This window comes from Aquarana catesbeiana, linkage group LG06, assembly GCF_042186555.1.
Source record: "Aquarana catesbeiana isolate 2022-GZ linkage group LG06, ASM4218655v1, whole genome shotgun sequence".
NCBI lineage: Eukaryota > Metazoa > Chordata > Amphibia > Anura > Ranidae > Aquarana > Aquarana catesbeiana.
Genome location: NC_133329.1, coordinates 236927336 through 236938712, shown reverse-complemented (window position 1 = coordinate 236938712; position 11377 = coordinate 236927336). Strand labels below are relative to the sequence as shown.

At 44.8% G+C, this 11377-nt stretch overlaps 1 protein-coding gene across 1 annotated transcript; it reads right to left on the bottom strand.

The window, feature by feature from the left end:
- Window positions 1-459: 459 nt before the first annotated feature.
- On the bottom strand, window positions 460-10086 carry LOC141148059 (uncharacterized). The gene is made up of 3 exons (XM_073635213.1): window positions 8962-10086; window positions 8487-8679; window positions 460-551 (listed from the first exon to the last, which is right to left on the bottom strand). The coding sequence occupies exons 1-3, from the start codon at window positions 9409-9411 to the stop codon at window positions 460-462; spliced, it is 735 nt and encodes a 244-aa protein (XP_073491314.1). The 5' UTR covers window positions 9412-10086.
- Window positions 10087-11377: the final 1291 nt, after the last annotated feature.

Below are 11377 nucleotides of genomic sequence, written 5' to 3'. Positions count from 1 at the left end.
TGCAGGTCGCCTCACCGAGGCGACCTGCACACGACTGCCGCGGCGACTTGCAAGACGACTTCTGTATAGAAGTCTATGCAAGTCGCCCCCAAAGTAGTACAGGAACCTTTCTTCTAAGTCGGAGCGACTTGCGTCGCTCCGATTAGAATGGTTCCATTGTACAGAAGGTAGGCGACTTGTCAGGCGGCTAGGTCGCCTGACAAGTCGCCCCCGTGTGAACCGGCTCTAAAAGGGACAATTTTGGGAAGTGGGTAGGGGTTGGAGCCAAGAGACAGTGCTCAGAGGTGGGTAGGGGGCATAGGTGAAGGGTGACTTAGGAGGAGGGAGTTCCTGCACCTATTTTCTGAGAAAAAAAGCCCTGATTATAAGTATACCATTTTAATATTGTCAAGATAATATCAGTGGACAGGTGATCTTATCAGTGGTTAGGGACAGACATTGTTTGATCATCTTCATTGGTTAACAACAGGCTGGTTCAGCATTTGCCAGTTTACCGGTTTCCTCTGACATTGTATTTTGAACATCTGGCCGAGCTTCCTCTACCATAGGCGCTAACACACAAGGAAATCCAATTATGCATGCCGTGTAAAGAGTGTACATTGGAAGGATTGTTCTGTGATTCTAATAACTGACTGCCGAGTGAGGTTGTCAAACAAATCTGCTTTCATTTTATGGAGAAAGTAAGCAAAACCTTAGACAAAAGAGTGACTGTGGATAAAGTATATTTAGATACTGCAAATGCGTTTATTGGCATAGAAAATTCAGCTTGTAAATGGGTACAAAAACTGAAATAAAGACTGTAGAGTAATAAAGAGTAAGGAGCTCCGGCGTGTTCGCACACCCTACGTGCAGAGCCCGCCAGGAAGTTGGCACTGCGCTAATCACAAGCAGTGAGACATTGTCCCGATGCACGGCTGCAGAGATCGGGAAATGTCTCACTGCCTGTGATTAGCGCAGTGCCGACTTCCTGGCGGGCTCTGCATGTGGGCTGTGCGAACACGCCGGAGGTCATCATTAACCACTTAAGGACCGCCTCACGCCAATGTACGGTGGCACGGGCAGGCAAAATCACGTACACGATCGTGATTCGTGATCGTGTACGTGATTGATTTTGCCTCCCCCCCCCCCCCCGGTGCCCGAGGCGGTCCTCTTTTGTCCCCCGGCGATCGGAGGTGAGGGGGAGGCCATCCGTTCGTGGCCCCCCCTCACGATCGCCGCCGGCCAATGGGAACATTCCGATCGCCCCCACCCCCCCCCCCCCGTCACAAACTGACACCAAGCAGTTTTTTTCTTTTCTGATTACTGCATTGGTGTCAGTTTGTGACAGTTACTGTGTTAGGACAGTTAGGGTTAGCCCCCTTTAGGTCTAGGGTACCCCCTTAACCCCCCCCAATAAAGTTTTAACCCCTTGATCACCCCCCGTCACCAGTGTCGCTAAGCGATCATTTTTCTGATCGTTGTATTAGTGTCACTGGTGACGCTAGTTAGGGAGGTAAATATTTAGGTTCGCCGTCAGTGTTTTATAGCGACGGGGACCCCCATATACTACCTAATAAAGGTTTTAACCCCTTGATTGCCCCCTAGTTAACCCTTTCACCACTGATCACCGTATAAGTGTTACGGGTGACGCTGGTTAGTTCGTTTATTTTTTATAGTGTCAGGGCACCCGCCGTTTATTACCGAATAAAGGTTTAGCCCCCTGATCGCCCGGCGGTGATATGCTTCGCCCCAGGCAGCGTCAGATTAGCGCCAGTACCGCTAACACCCACGCACGCAGCATACGCCTCCCTTAGTGGTATAGTATCTGAACGAATCAATATCTGATCAGATCTATACTAGCGTCCCCAGCAGTTTAGGGTTCCCAAAAACGCAGTGTTAGCGGGATCAGCCCAGATACCTGCTAGCACCTGCGTTTTGCCCCCCCGCCCGGCCCAGCCCACCCAAGTGCAGTATCGATCGATCACTGTCACTTACAAAACACTAAACACATAACTGCAGCGTTCGCAGAGTCAGGCCTGATCCCTGCGATCGCTAACAGTTTTTTTGGTAGCATTTTGGTGAACTGGCAAGCACCAGCCCCAAGCAGCATCAGGTTAGCGCCAGTACCGCTAGCACCCACGCACGCACGCAGCATACGCCTCCCTTAGTGGTATAGTATCTGAACGGATCAATATCTGATCCGATCAGATCTATACTAGCGTCCCCAGCAGTTTAGGGTTCCCAAAAACGCAGTGTTAGTGGGATCAGCCCAGATACCTGCTATCTCCTGCGTTTTGCCCCTCCGCCCGGCCCAGCCCAGCCCACCCAAGTGCAGTATCGATCGATCATTGTCACTTACAAAACACTAAACGCATAACTGCAGCGTTCGCAGAGTCAGGCCTGATCCCTGTGATCGCTAACAGTTTTTTTGGTAGCGTTTTGGTGAACTGGCAAGCACCAGCGGCCTAGTACACCCCGGTCGTAGTCAAACCAGCACTGCAGTAACACTTGGTGACGTGGCGAGTCCCATAAGTGCAGTTCAAGCTGGTGAGGTGGCAAGCACAAGTAGTGTCCCGCTGCCACCAAAAAGACAAACACAGGCCCGTCGTGCCCATAATGCCCTTCCTGCTGCATTCGCCAATCCTAATTGGGAACCCACCGCTTCTGCAGCACCCGTACTTCCCCCCATTCACATCCCCAACCAAATGCAGTCAGCTGCATGAGAGGCATTTTCTTTATGTCCTCCCGAGTACCCCTACCCAACGAACCCCCCCAAAAAAGATGTCGTGTCTGCAGCAAGCGCGGATATAGGCGTGACACCCGCTATTATTGTCCCTCCTGTCCTGACAATCCTGGTCTTTGCATTGGTGAATGTTTTGAACGCTACCATTCACTAGTTGAGTATTAGCGTAGGGTACAGCATTGCACAGACTAGGCGCACTTTCACAGGGTCTCCCAAGATGCCATCGCATTTTGAGAGACCCGAACCTGGAACCGGTTACAGTTATAAAAGTTAGTTACAAAAAAAGTGTAAAAAAAAAAAAAAAAAAAATATATATAAAATAAAAAAAAATAGTTGTCGTTTTATTGTTCTCTCTCTCTCTATTCTCTCTCTCTATTGTTCTGCTCTTTTTTACTGTATTCTATTCTGCAATGTTTTATTGTTATGTTTTATCATGTTTGCTTTTCAGTTATGCAATTTTTTTATACTTTACTGCTTACTGTGTTTTATTGTTAACCATTTTTTTGTCTTCAGGTACGCCATTCACGACTTTGAGTGGTTATACCAGAATGATGCCTGCAGGTTCAGGTATCATCTTGGTATCATTCTTTTCAGCCAGCGGTCGGCTTTCATGTAAAAGCAATCCTAGCGGCTAATTAGCCTCTAGACTGCTTTTACAAGCTGTGGGAGGGAATGCCCCCCCCCCCCCACCGTCTTCCGTTTTTTTCTCTGGCTCTCCTGTCTCAACAGGGAACCTGAGAATGCAGCCAGTGATTCAGCCAGCTGACCATAGAGCTGATCAGAGACCAGAGTGGTTCCAAACATCTCTATGGCCTAAGAAACCGGAAGCTACGAGCATTTCATGACTTAGATTTCGCCGGATGTAAACAGCGCCATTGGGAAATTGGGAAAGCATTTTATCACACCGATCTTGGTGTGGTCAGATGCTTTGAGGGCAGAGGAGAGATCAAAAAAGAGTACCTGTCACTACCTATTGCTATCATAGGGGATATTTACATTCCCCGAGATAACAATAAAAATGATTAAAAAAAAAAAATGAAAGGAACAGTTTAAAAATAAGATAAAAAAGCAAAAAAATAATAAAGGAAAAAAAAAAAGCACTCCTGTCGCCCCCTGCTCTCGCGCTAAGGCGAACGCAAGCAGCGGTCTGTCGTCAAATGTAAACAGCAATTGCACCATGCATGTGAGGTATCACCGCAAAGGTCAGATCGAGGGCAGTAATTTTTGCAGTAGACCTCCTCTGTAAATCTAAAGTGGTAACCTTTAAAGGCTTTTAAAAATGTATTTATTTTGTTGCCACTGCACGTTTGTGCGCAATTGTAAAGCATGTCATGTTTGGTATCCATGTACTCGGCCTAAGATCATCTTTTTTATTTCATCAAACATTATTGCATTAAAATTTTAAAAAGTGTGTTTTTTTTCCCCAAAAAATGCGTTTGAAAAATCGCTGCGCAAATACTGTGTGGAAAAAAAAAAAATGAAACACCCACCGTTTTAATCTGTAGGGCATTTGCTTTAAAAAAATATATAATGTTTGGGGGTTCAAAGTAATTTTCTTGCAAAAAAAAAATAACTTTTTCATGTAAACAAAAAGTGTCAGAAAGGGCTTTGTCTTCAAGTGGTTAGAAGAGTGGGTGATGTGTGACATAAGCTTCTAAATGTTGTGCATAAAATGCCAGGACAGTTCAAAACCCCCCCAAATGACCCCATTTTAGAAAGTAGACACCCCAAGCTATTTGCTGAGAGTCATGTCGAGTCCATGGAATTTTTTATATTGTGACACAAGTTGCGGGAAAGAGACAAATTTTTTTTTTTTTGCACAAAGTTGTCACTAAATGATATATTGCTCAAACATGCCATGGGAATATGTGAAATTACACCACAAAATACATTCTGTTGCTTCTCCTGAGTACGGGGATACCACATGTGTGAGACTTTCTGGGAGCCTAGCCGCGTACGGGACCCCGAAAACCAAGCACCGCCTTAAGGCTTTCTAAGGGCGTGAATTTTTTATTTCACTCTTCACTGCCTATCAGTTTCGGAGGCCATGGAATGCCCAGGTGGCACAAACCCCCCCCCCCCCCCCCCCCAAATGACCCCATTTTGGAAAGTAGACACCCCAAGTGTCGCACCGATTAGGATGGTGCCATTGACGGCAATTCCCGCCGATTTGACATGCGATTTTACATGTCAAATTGCATGTCAAAACACTCCAGTGTGAACCAGGGCTTAATGTTGATAAATGTTAAGGTGTGTACTTGGTAACTAAAAACATACATGTGTAGCACCCTCTACCAGAAGGTAGGTGCTAGTAAGCCCTCATGCACACAGGCTGTTAAAATAACGTTATGAAAACGCCAGTATCTTTGCAGTGATTTTTTTAAACTTTTTTCAGCTTTTTTCAGAGTTTTTGCAATAGCGTTTTTGAGCGTTTTTTAGCGTTTTTTTTTTTTTTCAATGGACCAAAAACATTAAACGTTGGTGAATGACGTTTTTGAGCGTTTTTGAGTGTTTTTCAGCGTTAGAGCGTTTTTACAGCTGAAAAACGTCTCTCAGAACCCACTGGTCCTGGGTTTTTTTTACAGCTTAAAAATGCCTATGCCACTTGCAGCTCAAAAACGCCTAGGTGGGCATGAAGCCATAGACTAACATAGACAGGCCTTTTTAAGCTGCAAAAAAAGCTCAAAAAAGCAGCTGTTAAAACGTCCGTGTGCATGAGGACTTAGGGTTATTTTACTAGGTTGTTCAGCACAGGCAAATTTAGGCAGGCCTATACTGCAAGCTAGGCCTGTCTGTTTTGATCTGGGGGCTGGGAGTGGTTAGAGTAGCAGTGGGTGTGACCACCTGTACTTCAGTTCTGAGGTGCTTCCAGGAAGAATGTTCTGGAAGAGGAGACTGGGCCTAGAGCTGGAGTGGCAGGCAGCACATGTGGGAGCCCTGATCAATCCCTAATTCGCGTTGGCAGGGGGCGGGCCTCCTATATATGCTGAGGTGACATGCTGCTGGGGAGGAGTAGTCGACTGGGTGACGTGAGGAATGGAGTGCTAGACAGCCGCAGGAGCACTCCCCCATCTGGGGGGGGGGGTAGCGATCGCTGGAGGAGGCCTAGGGAGAACTGTGAGGGAAAATTGCCTCTACATGGTCATTAGCAATGTCTCTGTCACCACACGGTCAGTGGCAGGGAACTCCTGGAGCAGAGGGGCGGGAGAAGCTGTCGGAAGGCACGGTCCGCACAAGTTCCTCAGCAAGGACTCAGGGCTGGAAGGTCGGTGAGTATTACAAGAGTGGATGACTGGAGGTGCCAGGGATTCTGTAAGGGGGGAACTCTGCTTCTACACGGTCACTAACAGAGTCTTTATCATGCACACGGTGGATGGTGAAGAGTCCTGGATCAGAGAAGAGACTGTGGGGGATGTGTGTCAAATCAGTGTGGCCGGCTGGCACATGGTTTGCAAGTTGGACTGGCTGGGAGCAGTAGTCCAGTTCCTAGAAGATAGACTTTAACCTACTAGCCCTCCGGGGAGAGGTTCTGCATGCCTCAGGCCTAGTAGCAGCGAGTCACCAGAGCCAGTAGAGGGGCTTATTCAGAGTGAGTTCTTCCCCATTAGAAGAGGATGTGTTATATCTCAAATGTAATTACAAGTTGTGCATGAGGAAACCAGTTGAGCAAGGAGAAGCAAGTTTGGGCAGGAGGTGAAGAGATCTAAGACCATTACTTTTACACGGTCGAAAGTGATGTTTCTGTCCCTCACATGGTGATGGATGGAGAACTCTTAGGAACAGTAGTCTGCATGTAAATGCAGAGGGAGTAACAGTCTACAGGGAGATGCAGAGGGAGTAACAGTCTACATGGAGATGCAGAGGGAGCAATAGTCTGCATGGAGATGTAGAGGGAGTAACAGTCTACAGGGAGCTGCAGGAGAAGATTTCCACTTAGTCAAGTGTGCACATTCAATCTTCAGGCTCTAACTATGATCAAAGTAACTGAAATCTGTAAATATGATGGAAATAATTGATTCTATGGGCATTCCATATCCCAATCCAAGTTGTACCCCCCAATAAAACAACAAAAACAAAGCTTGCAAAAGACTGTTCATTGTCTCTGGAAAGGATGTATGAAGTCTGTGCGGTGATTTGGCGCATTGTTTGTCAGTAGTGCTAACACCATGGCTACTATGCATTCAAGGGAGAGTGCAACTGGGGGAGTCAATGGTATAGAAGGAGCTAGGTGTTCTGGTAGATCATAGACTTAATAATAGCATGCAATGCCAAGCTGCAGTTTCTAATGCCGCGTACACACGGTCGGACTTTTCGTCTACAAAAGTCCAACGGACGCTGACGGACTAAAGCTGGCTGGTAATCCGATCGTGTGTGGGCTTCTCCGGACTTTCAACTGACTTTTTTAGCCTCAAATCCGACGGACTTTAGATTTGAAGCATGCTTCAAATCTTTACGTCGTAACTACGACGGACCCCGAAGTCCGCTCGTCTGTATGCTAGTCCGACGGACAAAAAAACGACGCATGCTCATAAGCAAAAACTAAACGGAAGCACTCGGTCTAGTAAAACTAGTGTTCGTATTGTAGGTAGCACATTCATCACGCTGCAAAATCTGTGATCGTTGAATGCAGCGCATTTTATTTCTTCTTTACGAAGGCTCTAAAGAACGAAGGTGTTTTGCTGTTCATAATCAGAGTTCTCCCAAACTGATTTCTGGATTCTTTTTCTCTTTGATCTCATGAATGATATAGTATGCATTTTAAAAACAATGTTTCCATACTAATAATACTTTTTCCCCTTTTTTTTTTTTTTTTTTTTTTTTTTTAGGTTTGTAAAGTTAACACAAAGAACCCATTATTATTATTTTTTTTTATAGTGATTATTTTTTAGTTTTTAGATAAAGTTAACCCAAAGCACCGTTTTTGGTTACGTAAATTTTTTGATTTTCAAGACTTACCACTTGAACATTATTAACATTAGTAATGTATTTTTGGTGTGTTTTTTTTCAAACTCAATGAGATTGTTGTCCCTTGTTAATTTAACATTGTGTGTAAAATCAATGATTTCAAAGAAAACACATAAAGTCTTTTGCTAAACTCAAAAAAGATCCATTTATTCATGGTCAAAATAAAATAAAGAGGAAGTCAACGCTGGAAAAAGTCGGTGTACCAGAAAATTGGGATCTTGCGGAGTCCATATAAGAGGGAGCACAATCTGGTCCAAGAATCCCAGAGATCAACAGCACCAGCAGATGATCTAGATGTCCCCAGACTGTGGTCCTACAACAGCCTGCGTCTTCTGTCAGACCAGACTGAACCCAGGTCATCATTTTCTTCTCTTCCCTGCAGCCTTTCCTCCACGCTGCCCTGCAGCCTTCCCTGTAGCCTTCTTTTGAGGCTGTGGCTCTGGTGTTTCAGTTGTGGCAGGAGGAGGAGGAGGAGGAGGAGGAGGAGGAGGAGGGGGGGCTGCCTCATGTAGTTGGGTGTTTTGTGTTAGCGTGCCCTGCAGCCCCTTATGGATTGTTTCCCCAAATAGGCGCTCACAAATGAGGCGCTGCTCCCAATCCATCTGAAGAAGCCTGCTGGCTAAGTAGCAGCCATAGGATTCTTCCGCTTCGGGGGGGCTCGTTAAAAAACGGGTGGCCTCTTGCATGAGGCGCAGGGATGCGTCCTGTGTGACCATCCCCTTCCTGGCCCTTTTTTTGGGAAGGTGGAGGGGAGGCACTTGGGATTCAGTCAGGCTCCTACTGGGCCCAGCCACCTCACTTGGCCCAGCCACCTCACTTGGCCCAGCCACCTCACTGGGAGCAGCCACCTCACTGGGAGCAGCCACCTCCTGCCTGACACTGGGCCCAGCCTCCTCCAGGATGATGGTGAATCCGGCCTCCTCCAGGCTGTCCATGGGCCTGGTCTCCTCCTGCCTGCCACTTTCCCCACATTCCTCCTGGATGGACTCATCCTGTGTATAAAAAAAGGACAATAGTTTGAGTATATTTTTTTGGGTTCATCAATGACACACAGTTTGCTTCTCATGAATAGCAAATTCAATGTGAATACTTCTCTTTAATAAAAGAGTCTAATCAGACACCATAATTATTTCAAGCAGGTGCCAAACATATTTAGCCACTACTGTCAATTGATATGTATACACAATTTTGAGTGCCAAATTATTTTAGACAATTATAACATCCAGTTAACATCATTAATATTAGTACAGTAAATATTTGTTAAAATAATTTACCTGACTCCAGATGGTCATATCTGGTTCATCCAGGATGGAAGACCCAGCTTGCTCCTCATCAGCCTCTGCTGGGGTGGAGGGAAGGGTGGAGGGAAGGGTTGAAAGTGATGGCCTGGCTTCATTCTGGTCATCCAGAAAACGGAGTTGATTATAGTACCACAGCCTGGGTACATAAACATCATCTGCTGATGCTCCTGATCTCCTTGATTCCTGGATCTTCTTATGCTCCCTCTTATACATGTTCCTCAAGACCCCAATTTTCTTGAGCAATGTCTCCATTGTTGCTTCCGGGATGGTCGCCTGGACAAAGGCCAGAAGTCTCTCCAGCGTTGACTTCCTCACATGCTTAGCATAATACTGAGGGTGTTTCACCTCCCACAAATTCCTCATCTCTCGATATTTGGAAATAAAAGATGTAAGGAACTCTGGATCCTTAAATAGGGGATTCATTATATCTGGAAAAGATGAAGTCACAAGACAAAAAACACTTTTATTATAGGTTTCGGCTAACCCCTCATCATCTTCTCCCTATGTAGGCCTCATCAATCTATCAAGCCATATAGGCCGCTTGCTACAAAGTCATGACCATAAAAACCAAAAAAAAATATATATATCTAAAATTACCTTCGTTTTGTAACGTCCAGGTCCACTATCACCTACCACAGAACGTACGTACGACACGTGCGCAAGGCTCTTTATACACTACGCATGTGTGAAACTCCGCCTGCGTCGCCCGCCCCTGACGTTCGAAATTAACTCATGTTCTCCGCCCCCTAATTCGACGCACAGAACGTACGTACGACACGTGCGCAAGGCTCTTTATACACTACGCATGTGTGAAACTCCGCCTGCGTCGCCCGCCCCTGACGTTCGAAATTAACTCATGTTCTCCGCCCCCTAATTCGACGCACAGAACGTACGTACGACACGTGCGCAAGGCTCTTTATACACTACGCATGTGTGAAACTCCGCCTGCGTCGCCCGCCCCTGACGTTCGAAATTAACTCATGTTTTCCGCCCCCTAATTCGACGCACAGAACGTACGTACGACACGTGCGCAAGGCCCCTCTTTATACACTACGCATGTGTGAAACTCCGCCTGCGTCGCCCGCCCCTGACGTTCGATTTTAACTCATGTTCTCCGCCCATTTTTTGTTACGGCGCGTAGTGGAGTTAAAGAATGGCGGAGACACCTGAAATGTTGACGACCTCAGGTAGTGGAGACAGCCCGGAGGCTGGAACGTCAGCGAAATCTATGAGGCCTAGATTTAAGGCCTCTAATATGAGTTTTAAAGAGATGGTGGAGATGGTGGCCATTCTTCACAAAGACGACTATGATGGCAATTATGGGCCGTACGCACGGCCAAATTTGCGCAAGGCCAAAATAATGGCGAAGGTCGTGGAGACTTTGCAGGCATCTTTTGGGGTCCAGCGCTCCAAAGATCAACTGAGAAAAAGATGGTCTGACCTGAAACTCAGGGAGCCGGATCAATACCGACGTATCCGGAAAGTTCTTAAAAAAAGTAAGTACTTGTCGTGTTTTTCTCTTGTGTTTATTACCTTGTATACTGCTCCATGTGCTTTTCCTTCCTATCCGATTTTTTGTTCATCGTTTTAAACGATCTTTTAATAAACCTCGTTACATATCTATAGATAGATCGATATATATATATCTAGAGATATATCTATAGATATATATATATATATATATATATATATATATATATATATATATATATATATATATATATATATATATATATATATATATATATATATATATAACTATATATATATATAACTATAGAGAGAGAGAGAGAGATATATATATATATATATATTGAGAGATATATATAGATATAGATATAGATATAGAGATATAGAGAGAGAGAGAGAGAAATATATAGAGAGAGAGAAATATAGAGATAGGTAGATAGATAGATATAGAAATGTAAAACATTCTTTTTGAAGATTTGAAGTTATCTTAATTTTTTGGCTTTACATTTAGTTAGATATTTAGAGATTTTGTTCCAGATATAGAGAGAGATCAAAAGATTATTAACTATATTTTGAGATATTGATATCTATCTATCCGATATGTCTTTCTAATTTTAAATATTGAGGTAAAATAGGAACTCTACACAAACCACTTCATTACAAATGTTGGAAAATTACTATGTACTAAAATATCTGTGTGCTAATTAGATTAATAATTTTTTGTTTCACATAGGGGAAAAATCACTCAGCCAACAACCAGAAGACAGTCCACCCCAAGCAAAACATGATTGGGAAATAAGCCCAAGTCCCATTGAGTATGTGGAGGAAGGAGAGGTGGGCGACATGGGCACCCCACCAGGTGAGTGTCTGACACACCAGCTTACGTTAATCTATGCATGGCTGCCTTTTGTTTAATGTA

Bases quoted from the DNA above. Each gene is read 5' to 3' on its own strand.
- LOC141148059 (XM_073635213.1), bottom strand. From the start codon at position 9,411: ATGAATCCCCTATTTAAGGATCCAGAGTTCCTTACATCTTTTATTTCC. The intron at 8,680-8,961 runs GTAAATTATTTT...TTTTATACACAG, and splicing joins ATATGACCATCTGGAGTCAG to GATGAGTCCATCCAGGAGGA. The intron at 552-8,486 runs GTGAGGTGGCTG...CTTGTGTGTTAG, and splicing joins AAGTGAGGTGGCTGGGCCAA to CGCCTATGGTAGAGGAAGCT.